This window comes from Cupressus sempervirens, chromosome 2 (genome assembly GCF_028749045.1).
Source record: "Cupressus sempervirens isolate cs-2001-9-10 chromosome 2, ASM2874904v1, whole genome shotgun sequence".
Lineage (NCBI taxonomy): Eukaryota > Viridiplantae > Streptophyta > Pinopsida > Cupressales > Cupressaceae > Cupressus > Cupressus sempervirens.
The window spans coordinates 692,525,891-692,543,053 of NC_143119.1; the positions used below are offsets into that span (position 1 = coordinate 692,525,891).

Below are 17,163 nucleotides of genomic sequence, written 5' to 3' on the forward strand. Positions count from 1 at the left end.
TTTAAACTCTTTTGATGACCATTGTATCTCAGATATCTACCAAGAAGGTAATGGAGTCGCTGATTATCTTGCTAATCTTGGCTGTGATGATGTTAATTTTGAAGCATTCAGCCCATATACTCAATACTTTGAATGGCAGTGTTTGCAAGAGCTTATTGAGAATGAGAAGTCTTGACATTTTTGTCAGCAGTTGTTCACAACTTTCAGTCTATTTTGCCACAAATTGGCTCTTTTCTGTTCTCTTCTTTTCTTTCCCTTTTCCTATTTTGTAATTGGGCTGGGATTCAGAGTTTTCTTCCTGGTTCTTTCTTTGATGAGCTCTCAAATCAGGTTTAATTAATAAAATTTTCAGTGGTTAGCCCACTTTTTCTGAAAAAAAAATCCCCGTGTGCTAATATTTCGTTGTAGTTTGTGTTGAGTTCTTTCTCCTTGTATATTTCACTTTTTTCATCCCATTATTCATTACCACTTCACTCAATGTGGCCATTTCTTCCTTGTTTCTCAACTACCTAGCAAATATATTGTTGGAAGATGCTCGTTCCATACATTTAGTTTACATTTCAAAACTTGGAGCTTCTGAAGAAAGTAAACATCTTTATTCCTTCAAAGATGTCAAACTCAACCCTACATGATTCCATAAGGTTAATTAAGTCTGACCTCATGAATCACATTTTCTCGAATCTAATTTGACATATCTACAACAGACTATTTTCTAAGATAAGTAGCTCCACAGGAAAATGATTTGAGACTAGGATTGGTTTGATTGATGTTGTAAGTTGGTTGGGGGAATTTAATCAAGCTTTTGAGAAAAGAAACCTATCAAGCGTCTCTCCTATTTTAGAGAATCCATTGCATGTGTGTCTCCAAGTGTACAACCCATTGGTAACTTTTACCTTTGAGAGACTGTTTGTTATCACAATGTCAACAAAATCTTCTTGAGATTGGACTGTTTTGCCACTCCCACCTATCTTCTTACTAGAGTCTAATATGGTTGTAGAAGCCCATAGCCAACATGTATGTTTCTTTATTTCCATTAATGTCAATGTGATTGTATCCCATGTTAGGTTAGGTGTTTTATTTTCTTGGTTGGGTTTATTATTTTCCCTTTTTTCCTATACTTTTATCAAGTTTTCTTAGGTTAAATAAAGTGAGTTTAATTAGTGAGTAGGTGATTTGAGGTTTTGACATCCTACAAGGGAGGTGGCATTTGCTATCTTGGGAAGATTTTGTTGCTATCTTTAATGCACATAGTGACATCTTCCTATTGGTTAATTTTTCTATTGTCAGTAGATTCTATATTGTAGCCGACGAGTAGAATAATATCCAAACAGGTGCGTGACGATTGAGTCAGCCCTTCGGGAAAGTATATGTACACCATTCAAAAGGGACTTTGGGATCATAATTGTAAGGAATCATATCGAATATTGTAGTATCTTTTGTATACATGCAAATAATAAAAGTAATACTTTTGTGTTACATGTTCTTGTCTATTGTCTGAATGCATTTACCTTGTACGGTAAACATTTGGCACCATTGCCTATAAGGACCAGGTGTTATGAATGCCGAACACATTGAATAAAGATAGAAATAAGAATCCAGAAGATGACAACATAAGAGTGGCACAAGAAATATTAAACTGCACACAACAAAGCGACCGGAGGCACAAACTCCAACAACTCGCTGAAGGGTATGGTAGTGGTGTCACAAGAGGTGACCACAGTACCACGGGAGCACTGACGAACAGAGTGCAGTTGCCAAGTCAATCAAGGGAGAGGTTGATAGAAGAAGCCCGAGAAAGGCGAAGGGTGATCGAAGGAACAGAGGAAGCATTGGCAAACTGGTGTATGCTAAGGGGGAATCTGGACGGAAGGGAAAGGACCAGCACGACTCAGAGTATCGAAGAAACACAAGCATTGGGTGAACTCTTCGTCCCTGATACACCTGACGAACAAATACAGTTTGGTTGAAACAACCAAGTCCTTGAGGAAGCCTTTACGCCACTCGAGAACGTAGGTGTCTGTAATGCGGGTGTTCAAAGCGGGTACAAGAGTACAGAACAATGCGGGTACCAACAACATCGTACAACAAAAGAAAGAAAGGGTACCAATGGCTGGTCCAAAGGAAAAGTTACCAAAGTTTGACGGGGATGGCATGGCTGACCGAATCAGACACTACAAAACTTGCGAAACAATTTGGATAGTGAATGGAGAAAATGACCAGGATGAATGGGCAAGGCAATTTCCAGCCACCTTACGAGGTGTAGCAATCGATTGGTTTTTTGACACCGATCCGACAAAGCTAACCACATGGGAAAATATAAAGAAGGAATTTATTATAGAGTTTCAACTGCTACAAGACGACGATGAGATAGTAGCAGAAATCTACAACACAAAACAAGGAAGAAATGAAACAGTCTGTGTATATGCTAGAAAACTAAAAGAATTAGTAAACAAAATGGAAACTAAGCTAGCAAACGGGCTGAAAAAGAGATGGTTCATAGAAGGACGATGCTCAGAGTTAAAACAAAAAATGAAGATTGTACCACCATTGTCGTACACTGAAGTGTACAATCAAGCGATGGACTTAGAGAGTGAATAGAAAAAGAAGAAGAAGAAGAAAAGCAGATCATCCAACTTGGATGAATCCTCTTTCGAGAATAGTAGTAGTGATGAAAAGGGCAGTAAGAAGGTCCGAGCCCTCTAGAAGGATATGATCAGGATGATGAAAGAGTTTAAGAATATGCAGAAAGGAAATAGCCAGACCAAAGAAAACGAGCTATGGTGCACAGAATGCAAGACAAAAAGTCACACTAAGGGATCCTGTCTGAAGAATCAATTCTGTGATATCTACCAAATTGCGGAACATTCCACAAAGGAATGCCCGTTCAATATGAAAACAAGAGGGCCTCAACAAGTGCTCCTGACATGGGAAGCATCCACGTTAGGAGGAAACGAAAACACAAACAATGATAGTGCCACCTTGGGTGGGTACAGAAACAACAGAATGGGACAAAATAACACCACCACCAACAACAATAATAACAATAATAATGGGGGCCGTAGTTGAATTCAGTATGATGCGAACAACTGACTGATGGTGCAATGTCGGGCATGCAACTTATGGGGCTACTTTGCACGAAACTGTACAACGACAAACACACTGAAGTTGTTATGCATATGGTGTGGTCTTGGAGACCATGAAGATGCCAAGTGCCCGAAATCGAAATCAAGAGTGAATTTGATCAGTATTGAATCAGGAATGGATGAAGAGGAAGTCCTGGCAATTACACGTAAACAGGTAAAGCTGTACCCAGACTCGACAGAAGAAAAGAATAGACTGGAAGAAGCACGGGTGAAAATTGAGAAAGGGATGCAGACAGAGAAATCACAAACAGAGAAGGGGGACATTGCGGGTATCTCAATGAGGAACTACGCAAAACATAATATCATAAGGTGGATATTACAAATTGAAGTGCTAGTAAAATTAAATGATTTGATCCTCACAATGCCCCAACTACGAATGGCACTCACAAACATGGCCCTGGTTGCTAAACAACTAGAAGAACCTAGGAAGGAGAAGGGAAGCAAAACAAGCATAACAGACCCAATGTTGCTAGCCCTCAGATCAGGTTGGCATCCGACGGTCGTAGAAATGGTTATATTGGGAACGATCCTCTTAGACACAATTGTGGACGGAGGTTTAAGGGTAAATGTCCTACCAGAAGATACCTGGAAGAAGTTGGGATAGTCGACGTTGTGGCCACCCACGTTCCAAATGCTAACTACAGACCAACATGGCATTAAGCCTCTAGGGATCCTAATGGCACAACCAATAACTATTGGAACACAACTGTTCCTGCTTGACTTTGTAGTGATCCTGCTAAAAAGAAGGGGATATGATGCCATTCTTGGATGAGGATGGCTCGTACAAGCAAAGGTTAAACATGACTGGAAGAAGAATACACTATCAATGGAGAGTAGAGGATAGAGATTTATTATTGATTTACACAGACAAATGGTGGGAGAAGCTGGATCGTCCAATTCTGAAGGAGAGGACGAAGGTAAGAAGCAAATGGATGGATGAAGGAGTCCTACGGTTAGAAGGTGGATCAAAGGATGACAATTTGGATTTGGTAAATGGTCTATTTCACTGGCAGATGGAGGATTACGAGCTCATCCGAGCTGTAATATGTTAAGAGTCGACGAAGGTAAGAAAGGAGAGGAAAAGGAATGTCCAAAGGAATATAGAGAAGCGGAAGAAGGAAAGGTAGTTACAGTTGAAGTTGAAGGGAAGAAAATATTGTATGAACCCAACAAAAAGAAAGATTCCACTGTACGATACACGATGAACGAACCGCGCTGAAAGAAAATGTTATGCCGCACCACGGATTTAGTAGAAAGGTATACGCAAGGAAAACACATCATATGGTCTGCACAAGAAACAAAGAGGAAGGGCTTATTAAAAACTTAAGTAGCATGGAGTGAAGGTTTTAAAATCAAGAATATAGATATTGACAGCAAGGAGTGGCTGTCGACAGAATTCATGGTATGGGCCACACAAGTTACACAAAACAGGCAAAAGGCATAGCACAACAAGCACTTGAAGTTGAATAGATTTCAATTGGGACAACTAGTGTTGAAGTATAATGGGCGTAACGAGATCAGACCAGGCAGATTTAAAATAAAGTGGGTCAGGCCATATAAAATCCGCGAAGTGGGCAATAACAAAGCAATCAAACTATGGACGCTAGACGGAAAGGAAGTGGTTGACGCAGTGAATGGGTCGAAGTTGAAAATCTACCAAGAAAGAAATAATGCACCTCCTTCGTGGACGAACAACTGAGGGACAATATAAAAATAATAAATATTAATGTATATATGTAAATAGGTGTAAATAAGAATTAAAAATTTCATAGTTGGCAGAAGTAGGAACGCACATAACGCAACGAAAAAAGCATGGTATGGTCTTTATTAGTCACCATATGGGAAAAGAGACAAAAGTAGCATTGTAGCCGTACGGCGAACACAGAGAGAAGAAATAGCGTTGTACGACCAGAAGATAAAGGCTCATCGTATGGTGAACAATTTCTAAAAACAATCCATTGCCAAACCATACTGTACGACATTCATGTAAGGAAGAAGAAACGTATGGGCTTATGACTCGACAGGCAATTCATATCATACTTTCGTATGGAAGGAGGGAACTGAAATGCAAAACGTCATACGGTGTATGACCCATACACAAAATAAAAGTAGGCAAACATCACTAAGACCGTACGACCAAACAGAGAGTACAAGCAGAATTGAAACAATAGAGAGCACAAAGATGATAGTACGGCTGCACAGGCAATATAAAAAATAGAAAGTGGAACCAAAAGCCATACATCGTATGGACTCTCAAAAGGAGTCATTCCGTATGATATAAGAAGACATAGAAGTGGAAGGCGACATACTGTATAGACTTTGAGAACAAGGGATTGAAGCAGGATATACCGTACACCTAGGAGATTGAAGGAAGAAATCTGTAAGAGCTCGTACATCCGTACAACTTGGGTGCAAGGGAAATCATCGTACAACAGTCTGAAAAGTGAACTGTACGGCCTCACTTCCGTACATCCCTGAGGAGGAAAATGTTACAAATGTAAATGGCAGAATACTTGAATGAATTAATCAGAGATCAAACTGATCTATATATACAAAGAGGAGAGTCAAATAGAATAGAATAGAAACATTCTATTCTAGACTACACCTAAATATTAGAAACATTCTAATATTTACAGAGATATAATAAGATACAATAGCGAGCATTAAAAAGAAACATGAAGGTTATTTTAATACCCCCCCTTAATGCTCAATCTATTTACTACACCAATAGATCCCCTGAATTTAACAAACTTGTCAGGACCAAGGGGTTTTGTGAAAATATCTGCTGATTGCTTTGAGGTAGGAACATAGCGTAACCGAATAGATCCATCTTCTACTAATTGTCGGATGTAATGGCAATGAAGCTCTATGTGCTTGGTTCGTTCATGAAACACTGGGTTCTTGGCAAGTTTGAGTATGCCCTGATTGTCTGAAAACAAAGAAGTTAGACCTGCTTGACGAATATGCATATCTGCAAGCATCTGCCGGAGCTAAACTGCTTCACAAGCTGCCTTGACAGCTCCTCTATATTCTGCTTCTATAGAGGAGAGTGCATGTGCCTGTTGCTTCTTATTGGTCCAAGTAATTGCTACAGATCCGATACTAAACACATAGCCAGGAGTAGATTTCCTGTCATCAATTGAGCCGGCCCAATCGGAATCGGTGAATCCACTAAGCTAAGGAGTAGTACTCCTTGTGTAAAGAAGACCATAATCTGAAGTACCATGTACATAGCGTAACACACGTTTTGCTGCAATCCAATGATTAGTCTTGGAGTTTGTCATGAACCATGAGATGTAGCTGATTGCAAAACTGAGATCAGGTCTAGTAGTAGTAAGGTAGATGAGACTACCTACTAGCTGCCTGAAGAGTGTTTCATCTACAGGAGGAGAAACAGATTGTGCGGACAATTTCAGACCAGTCTCCATAGGAGTGGAGGCAGATTTGCAATCCTTCATTCGAAACCTATCAAGCAAACTTCTAGCATACTTGGACTGAGACAAAAAAATACTGTTGTCAGTTTGCCAAACCTTAATACCTAAACAATAATGAAGCAATCTGAGATCTGTCATATCAAAAGTTCTTCATAGATCCTGTTTGATTTCTGAAATCAAATGTTTTGAATTTCCAGTAATGATCAAATCATCCACATAGACAACAAGAAAAAGAATATCATTACCAAAGTGTTTAATATACAGATTACTGTCTGACGGACTACGCTGAAATCCTTCAGCAACCAAGTAATGATCAATCTTTATGTACCAAGCCCTAGGGGCCTGTTTAAGACCATAGAGGGCCTTCTGGAGTCTACATACTTTGTGTTCTGAACTGACAACCTTAAAAACCGGGGGCTGCGTCATGTAGACTTCTTCCTTTTATTCACCATTGAGAAAGGCGCTCTTCACATCCATCTGATGAACTTTCCAACCATACTGAGCTACAATTCCAAGAAGAATGCGAATAGTACTCATCTTGGCTATCGGTGCAAATGTCTCCTCATAATCAATGCCTTCGTGCTGGGTGAATCCTCGAGCAAAAAGTCTGGCTTTGTATTTGTCCAAGGTACCATCTGCATGGTACTTGACCTTATAGACCCATTTACAGCTAATGGGTTTCTTCCCAGGAGGGAGATTTGAAAGAACCCAAGTGTGGTTCTTTTGAAGACTCTAAAGCTCAGCATCCATTGCTTGTTCCCATTCTAGAATTCCTTTGGCCTCTGCATATATTTGGGGCTCAGGGATACTGTGGATGTTGGCCATAAGAGCTATATTAACTGTGATGTGCTGAAGGCTCTTATTTCTGGAGGTTCTACCCTCAATGAGTTCATCAAGACAAAGATCACTAATCGTTTGAGCCCACCATTTTGGCCGAAGAGTCGAGGAGCCAATATTAGATGCTGTCGGAATAGCTGGATGAGAAGCAGGAGCAGGAGTTGTATTATCTGGAAGTGACTGAGGTGGTGTATCAGTAGCATCAGATGACTCATATAAAATAGAAGAACCCAAGTCAGAGATTGTTGAAGACTGAATCTCGGAATGTGGTGGGCAGTCAAAGAGCGGAAATTGTCCAAATTCCTCATCAAACACAACATCACGACTGAAGATTAAACGATCAGTATTTACATCAATTAGTCTGTAGGCCTTATGTGTGTGACTGTATCCTGTAAACATAAGTTTCTGGCTTTTGGAATCCAACTTAGTGTGTTTGGCATTAGGAATTCATACATATGCCAGAGAGCCAAAAACTTTCAAATGGTTGATCCTAGGTTTGCGACTAGACTGGGCTTCCTCAGGAGTCTTATGATTAATTGCAAGGGTGGGTGACCAGTTAAGAAGGTAGACAGCTGTGGATACTGAATCTGCCCAATATTTTCTGGGAACATTTTTATGTTCTAGCATAGCCCTAGCCATTTCTGTGATGGTATGGTTTCGACGCTCTACAACACTATTTTGCTGAGGGGTGTGAGGTGTGGTGAACTGATGTCTAATGCCATGAGTTATACAAAAGGCAGAGAAAGTAGAAACAGAATTCCCCCCCATTATCGGTCCTAAAAGTACGGATGGAGGAACCAGACTCTTTTTCTACTAGAGCTTTAAACTGCTGAAATACAAGAAAGGCATCTGATTTTGCTTAAGAAAATATACCCACATTTTGCGACTGAAATCATCCACAGAGAGTAAAAAATACCTATCCCCAGTAATAGAAGGAGTATTCATAGGACCACATACATCAACATGGACTAGCTGGAGTACTCTGTATGCCCGCCATGATTCACCATTCTTAAATGGTGTCCTATGTTGCTTCTTTGCTTGGCAAGCTCCGCAAACGTGATGGTTTTGGGTCTGAATATTAGGTAGGCCATGGACTAAATTATCCCGAGCAAGTTGTGCTAGATATTGAATTTTTAGATGACCGTATCGTTGATGCCAGAGACTATTGAGAGCAGATGATTCGGCGATGAAGGCATGCTCAAGGGAATCACCTGAATCTACAAGCCTATAAATACCATGATCCTCAAGACCGAAAACAAGGGTAGTGCGAGAAGCACGATCAATAATCGAACACTTATTTCCACTGAAAACAACATCCAACTGAGGAGAGTGCTTCATAATCTGACTAACAGACAGAAGATTATGTTTCATGCCAAGAACATAACATACATTGAGAAACATGAGTTTTCTTCCTCTAGACTGAATTTGAACATTGACCTTGCCGACAATATTGTATTCTTCACCGCCTTCAAAGATTACTTAGTCAGAATAGGGAGTGAATTCAACAAACCAATCACGTCTATGAGTGAAATGTCGAGAGGCACCAGAATCGATGTACTAGGCAGAAGATTTCACGTGATTTGTAGGTATGCTGGCCATAAAGGCATGGTAGATAGATTCTTTTTGCTCTGAATGTTGGGCAGCATTGGCTTGCTGTTTAATTGAGTTCGACTTCTGATGCTGCTGATACAGATGCTTATAATATGTGAATATTTCAAATGGCACAAACTTCGAGGTGAGAAAATGAAAGACCCAAAAAAATTGGAGTACCCAAAAAAGAGCTTGAAATACCCAGAAATAAAATGTTGTCGGAATTCGGATCCGCTGCTTAGAAAATTGAGGCACAAAAAATGAGGCATGCACAAAAATCTGATGAAGACCCATTTGAGATTTCAAAAAACCCACCAAGAATGTGTGATCAAAATTTTTTTCCGAAGTAAAAAAACTAGGGTTTCGAGCAGAATAACAGTCGACGGCCAAAGAGGTCAAAAAGGCAGAAAAATGATGTTTGCAGGTAAAAAAAAAAACAAAACCCAGCAGCTGAAATGTGAGTAGAATATCCAACAAGGATAGACAGACCCGTTTTTGAAAAAAAAAACCAAAAAATCCCGCTTTTTGAGATCTGGGTGTGAACAAATTTGAAAAAACGACCTCCAGATTTGTAAAAACAAACATCAAATTTGTGATTTACAGACTAAGCCACGGGTTTCCAAGAAAAAAAAAAATTGGCAGAAAACAAATCCACTATTTTCCAAGATCGTCAGTAGCTGAAGACACAATTTTTTAGTCGATTTGCACAGAGGGTTTAAACCCTAGCTCTGATACCATGTTACAAATGTAAATGGCGGAATACTTGAATGAATTAATCAAAGATCAAAATGATCTATATATACAAAGAGTAGAGTCAAATAGAATCGAAACATTCTATTCTAGAGTACACCTAAATATTAGAAACATTCTAATAATTACAAAGATATAATAAGATACAATAGTGAGCATTAAAAAGAAACATGAAGGTTATTTTAATAGAAAAATCATTGATCGTACAGCCACAAGTAGAGGGGAAACTTAGTGTATTGCTGCACCATTGGAAAACTTGATTGTACAGCCGTATGGCCACGTTAGGAGTACGATTGTCATTAGATAAAGACATACGGCCAAGGAGAGGATAAATTGCTACGAAAGCAAGGAAATTCAGACACCATACATCTATAAGAGGAAGAATGGCCCTGTACAGACAAAGAAGACACTGTACGGTAGTAGATTATGGGTATGATGCCAACTGTATGACATAGGCATAGTCAGCTATACAACACAGAAGTCTAAGATCACCGTACTTGAAGGGAAGTAGATTGCAGTACACCGGTAAACACAGAAGAAGGGTGATAGGAGGTTTAAAAAAAAAAGGACGACAAACCAAAATAGTTGAGAATGGAAAATGTATAGTACCAGAGGGACAGACATAAATAGGTAATGATGAAAACATAAGCGGTTGGCAAAGAGTGTGGGATTGGAAGAAATTCACAAAAATGGTGTGTTCCATGGACTTTTGTGTGGGTTTGAGAGTGCTAATTTGGTCTTGGTGGCAGGGGCGCTGCCCTTAGACCCCCAATTAGTGTAGTTATTAGTTGTGGGAAGTGTGACCAGTTGATGAGACCTGGAGTTGTTGCAGGCATAGAGTGTCTGTGTGCTAGAGGTGGAGAGAGCACTAGAGCAAGCCTTTCGAGAAGGGTGCTACACTTTGAGGCACTCAGAGTGGGTGTTTGACATGAGGTTGTCTTGGTGGATGCATAGAGAGCTCGGGAGGATTTGATCATCCAATCGGAGGTAGTAAAGCGACACTTGGCTCAGCATACCCAGGGGCTGGAAGTAGAGAGGGCGGCACAGGTGGCTATCAAGGTCAGATTGGCTAAGGTGACAATATTGTGTTAGTAGAGGCTACAGATGCAACGTGTTTTGGAGACCAGTTTGGTTCAAGCACGGGAGAAATGTGAATGTGATGTGATGGAAAAAAATCTATCCTATTATAGTTAGTCATAGTTAGTTTATTCTATTTTGTTAATTTGTCTCAGATGTTTTGTAATTGTCGTCCGGAGACGACTTTACTTTTTGGGGGGTATGATGTTGTCGATAAATTCTATATTTTAGCTGACGGGTAGAATAGTATCCAAACAGGCGCGTGACGATTGAGTCACCCCTTTGGGAAAGTATATGTACACCATTCGGAAGGGACTTTGGGGTCATCATTGTAAGGAATCATATCGAATATTGTAGTATCTTTTGTATACATGCGAATAATAAAAGTAATACTTCTGTGTTGCATGTTCTTGTCTATTGTCTTAATGCATTAGTAAACCGTTTACCTTGTGTGGTAAACATTTTTCACCTCTTCCTTCTTCTAGGTCTATTAAAACTCACTATCTTTCTTGTATTTTCATATAGGTGGAGATGGTTATCTGATGCCACTTTTCCTTGGAGTACTACACATAAGCTTTCTCTTGGTATTATTGTTTTTTTGTGCATTTCATTTACACTTTATTTGATCTATCTCTTTTAATTCGATTTTGGGTTGATATCTATTTCATAGATTTTAACATGTTGTCAGAGCAGGTTTTGGAAAATTAGATTATTTATGGAGATCTTGTACATCTTGCTGTGTTTCCTCTTGTTTTGCATGATCTAAAGATCCAACAAAGGTATATGAAGATCCAATAGTCTTTGTTTTGCATATATGTGTTTTTGAGATTTGGGTGATTGTAGTATTTCTGGGCACTATGTCTGGGAGCTCAAAAAACCCCATTTGCATATAGAGTTCATGCAAATCGAACACTGGAGGCTTTGCATGCCATTTTTTCCTTGTTAGATCCCTTTTTTACATTGTGGCCACATTTTTTGCAAGTGATAAAGAAACTTCCTTTTTGGCGTTTGGTTTGCCACGTTGAAAAATTATTTGGGTATCAATTAGTTTTTTCATGCAACCAATAAATTGTGAGAAGACGCATTAGAAAGCTTTAGATGGACCCCTCACCATTGGAGTTTTTATTTTTGCACCTGTTCTTCAAATGATCCGTTCTTAATCATATGGAGGTATTTTATAGTGCAATTTTTTTTTTTTGAAAAGGTGTAGTTTTTCATGTTCTTTTTAGTGGTGTGATCATTTGTTTTCTTAGAGGTTCTTATTTTTTTAAAAATTTAGTTATTAGTAGATCTGAAGGGTAGTCCTCAATTTTTTAACTTACAAACAACTATAACTTTCACATATGATCTCGGATCGAGGTCATTCTTCTTTTGAAAGTGAATATTTTTTTCAGCACAATATATTGGTATCAGTTTGATGTTCTTATTCTGAGATTTGTTTTTACCTTTAGAAATTGGGTCTATTTCTTGGACATTGAAAAACTACAGAAAACAACTCCAGCATTGTAATTGAACTAAGCTATAAAGTGCCAACTTTTAATGTCTAGGGTCAATGATTTCTAATCTAGTAAAAAAGGGGGTGCGATTTCATGTGCTCTCTTTCTTTTCTTTCTCTCTTTTCTGCACAACAATCTTACTTTCTGCACTAAAATGGATCGAACTATAGTACCAATATTCACACCCTATAACTACTATGAGTTGAAGTAAAAACTGACAATCTATTTTAAGAAGTTGGGGTTGTTTAGAGTAACTATGGGTCTTGAAACTGAACCATCGCTACTAGTAGAAAATCCAAAATGGTTTGATAAATGTGATGAATCTTATGGTTATCTCCTGATTTTCTTTTTCATGTTGAATCTATTACAATATCAATGATGTATGGACTACTTCAGAAAGGTTGTTTGGTAGACAAGAAGAATTAAGGGGCACCAATTGGAGAATGAGCTAATAGAGTTGGATCCATGTAATTTTGATACAAATTAGGACTTCTCCACAAAACTAAAAGCTTTTGCAATTGAAGGCATGTGGGATGGACGAAAGATTCACAATTGATTTTGAAATACCTTCTCTTGATGATTTTGCGGATGCACTCACAAATGAACAAGAGAAGCTGATATAAATGGGCATAATTAAGACCTCTAAATTTCATGCCTTGGCTGCAAATCAAGGCACAAGAGATCAAAAAAGTCCTTTGAAGGAAGAAAAGAAACAAAAGAACCAAGGAGAAAAGAAGCAAGAACAAAATTGAGTGTCCCAAAAGGAGGAAACTATGTGTTCCTATTATAAAAAACTTGGTCATGATGAACATAAATGTTTGAAGAAGCAAATTGATTTGCCTCATCTTCTCAAAAAGAACAACATCAAGGTGCCTGATTCTTTCAAATTATGTTCATCTCAGGAATCTTAAAAGGACAAAAGGGGAAAGCAAAGGGCAAAGGCCCTAGTTGCTATTGCTTCATAGTCGAATTCTTGGATTATTGACTTGGGTGCTTTGCTCTACATGGTTGCATGAAAACATAGTTTTTCCTCCTTGGAGTCATGTTCTATGCCATCTATTTTTTTGGGTGATGATACCCCTATGAAAGTGTATGGGAGAGGGTCTGTCGACATTTGTGAAGGACTATTTCATGATGTCCTTTGTATTCCATGATGTCACAAGGGTTTGTTGACACTGGAAAAGAAACTTTAGTACTTCTTAGGGATTGCGATCATTCAATCACCTTTTGTTATCTTCATTGGACAACCTAAGTATGCTCTTGATATGCTCTCTAGATTTCGCATGGCTAACGGTAACCCTACACCAACTCCTTTTCTTTAGGGGTCAAACTTGAGGCTTCTTTCTCTTCACCTTTGGTGGTGCTACCTTATATTGCCAATTGGTTGGAAGCCTCATATATTTGACTCATTTATGGTTGGCACCTTCTTCTCGCCCAATCGTACTTGAGACAATTTTAGTTTGCTTCCCCCTTGCATTGGAATCCTGTTGAGTGGTCGAAGTTTCCTCCATTTTTTCTAGCTAGAGGGATTCGATTCACCCCCATTGTGAAGTCGAGGGTGAGGGCTTTTTCATGAGAGTCCTTACCATCTGCTCACCTTTGCCACTACAAATTCACGCCTTCATTCTGCTCTGCCACTGTTTGCCAAATTTTTCCACTTTCTTCATTGACTATTAAGGTGACTTGTTGAGTAATGCATTTAATAAAATTTCTGCTTTCTCATGGGGTGGTTCTTTATTGAATCAAAAAACTCATTTATACTATTTACTATACAAAATGTGGTTTTAAGATTATCTTGTCATTTTCTTTAGTAATTTTTATTTTTTGAAGAGAAAAAGGCAAATTGCTATATATGTTTCATGTTTTTTCAGGATATTAGATAGAATTTGATTTTAGTAGATTGTAATTTGCTCTAAATATTTTCGAATTTATTTATTTATTTTTTATTGATTTAATTTTTGGAAATTATTTGATATGGTTGCTTCATGCTTTTCTTCGAGCTTTTGGAAAGAATGTGATTTTAGTAGTTCACCTCTTGCTCCAGTTTTTTTTACATTCAAATCTTGATTCCTTTTTTTGTTTCATGGATTTTTCAGGGCATTGGTAATTATTTTACATGGTCTAAATGAGCACTGGTATGTAATGATTTGGTCTTGGTGACCTTGTTCTTTTTTATTATGCTTTAATTGTAGAAAAAGCTTCTATATAATATTTTTATGGATTTTCATGGTGTTTTATAGCTCATTTTGATTTCATGATGGTGGTTTAGTGGGAGATATACACGTTTTGCAAGGCAATTGAACTCTTGTGGTTATAAAATATATGGCATGGATTGGATTGGTATGTATGGCTTGAACCTGTTTGATCCCTTGTTTTAATCCACCGAAGGGCTGCTTACCAGATTTCAATTTTTGAAGTTCATCAAATGATTAATAAATGTTCATCTATGAAGCCTGGCCTGCATTTCTATAAATTCTTAGAAGAGTAGGATATTCTTTCATATTTCTAATTTATATATTCAGGTTTCATAATGCAATTTCTAATTACATTCATATGAATTCATACATATTTTTTCTGATAGAGTGATGACTCTCTATGGTGTATCTTTAATTAATGCAAGTAGAGAAACCAAATTACTTCACCATGAACATGTTATTCACCTAAGCTTATCTATGGCCTGGAAAAATGATAAACCATAAATGTAATGCATCATAGAATTGAAGTGGTTTCTACATATACATATAAAGGATCAGTCAATCAATCAATGGTTTGACTTTGGACAGTAAGTGTTGTAGCTGACATGAGATTTTTGTTTCAATTATATTTTGAATTTTATTTCTATGTAATTACAAATATTGAATTTTATTTCTATGTAATTACATGAGCTATTTGTATTTATTTCTTGAAAGTTTACATATCATTAACTTAACAATAAAGGAGAGGCTACAACTTGTATCCCGCAAAAAGAATTCTGCACTTCTTATTTGGTCAACTGTGTTAGGTAGTCATTTGTAACAGGGTTGGATGACCTTGGGAGTGAATGTAAAATTGTTTATGGGCATATTTACCTTGCTGACTTTATAATGTTATTAATCATCTTTACAACTCTTTTCTGGAACGAAATGAATTAACTAAATCATACAAAGCATGACTATACCCAAGTCTTATGTCCTGAGAAGACAAAACAAGGTTGAGATACGTCATAATCATCAGCTTTGTTGTCTTTGATGCTACCTTTAGTTTAGTGATTTTTCTTGATCAATATTTTGACTCTTTACTTACAGGCAATGAAATAAACTGAGTGTTGCTAAAGAATCCAGTGCCTTATGTTTCTTCTCATACTAATCAATGAGCGAAATATTGGCACTTCTCACTGCCAGTTGGTTCCATTTTTCATCTTCTGTTCTTACTCATTTGGTGTTTCATTCTCTTTCTTGTGGTAACTGTTGTCTTCAACCTTCTCTATCAAATGGCGGTATTGGAGCACAAGGGACAATGTTCTCTCTTTTCCTTGTCATCATCATAATGTTCATTCCCAGCATTTAGGCATGAAAATTGTCCCAGACAACCTGCTGTCAAAATTTGGGAAAACATAGTTCATAATTTCTATGAATAGACAACAAGATAGCATGTTTCTTATGGACCACTTACGCCTTATGAAAATTTGCTAAATTTCATTATTTGTGTTTATCACCCACCCACTTGGATAGTCAATACTTAATAGGTTAGTCATATAAATCCAAAAACCATTTATAGGAGCAATTCCCTCTACTGATCCATTTTCCTATGTACTCACTCAGTGGTAAGTATACTCCCTAACAAAATCTGGGCTCATATTTGACACTTCCCATGCAGACTTTGTTCTCATACTAATCAACGAGTGAAATATTGGCACTTCCTGCTGCCAGCTGGTTCCATTTTTCATCTTCTGTTCTTTCTCATTTGGTGTGTCATTCTCTTTCTACTGGTAACTATCGTCTTCACCCTTCTCTATTAAATGGTGGTATTGGAGGATGAGGGACAATGTTCTTTCTCTTTTCCTTGTCATCACCATAATGTTCATTCCCAGGATATAGGGATGGAAATTGTCCCAGACAACGTGCAGTCAAAATCTGGGAAACCGTAGTTTATAATTTCTATGAATAGACGACAAGACAGCTTGTTTCTTATGGAACCACTTATGCCTTTTTAAAATTTGCTAAATTTCATTATCTGGGTTTACGACTCACCCACTTGGATAGTCAGTAGGTTACTCATATAAACCCAAAAACCATTAATAGGAGCAATTCTCTCTACTGGACCATTTTCCTATGTACTCACTCAGTGGTAAGTATGCTCCCTAACAAAATCTGGGCTTATATTTGATTCTTCCCATGCAGAATTTGTAGATCTCAAGAATGAAAACAATATTTAAGAGTCTGATTTAGCTCTTAGCCATTTTCCATAATTTCAATGGAAATCTTTTATGGGGTGAGTATGGCATACATTGGATATGACATCTTGTAGATTATATTTGTTTGCTAATATGGTTTGTAATTGATAAACAAGGAATTGCTATTATTTTTTTCCCATCTTAGTGTGTTAGCTTTAAAGGGGAGTTTAAACAAAGCAACATAAAAATAGCTAACAACAAACTCCAGTTTAAGGATGAGGGTCTTATCTCAATACCAACTTCTCTTGGTGAATATATTTATATAATATATAGATGCACTCTTATACAGTTTGTGTAGCTTCTTAATTAAAAAATGGTGTCCCCAGAGCCATGAGCCTACCCTACCTCTCTATGTCAACCATTCTTTAAAGGCCTAAAAATAGTCTATAGACAACTAATTCACC

At 37.8% G+C, this 17,163-nt stretch overlaps 1 protein-coding gene across 2 annotated transcripts in view; it reads left to right on the forward strand.

The window, feature by feature from the left end:
- The window catches only part of LOC149575268 (uncharacterized), a 111,216-nt gene that overhangs the window by 40,105 nt on the left and 53,948 nt on the right, over nt 1-17,163 (forward strand). For both annotated transcript variants that reach the window (XM_089815055.1, XM_089815057.1), the window contains 2 exons: nt 14,424-14,462; nt 14,597-14,667. In XM_089815055.1, coding sequence (XP_089671181.1) covers nt 14,424-14,462; nt 14,597-14,667 — 110 coding nt within the window. The remainder of the gene's footprint in view (nt 1-14,423; nt 14,463-14,596; nt 14,668-17,163) is intronic.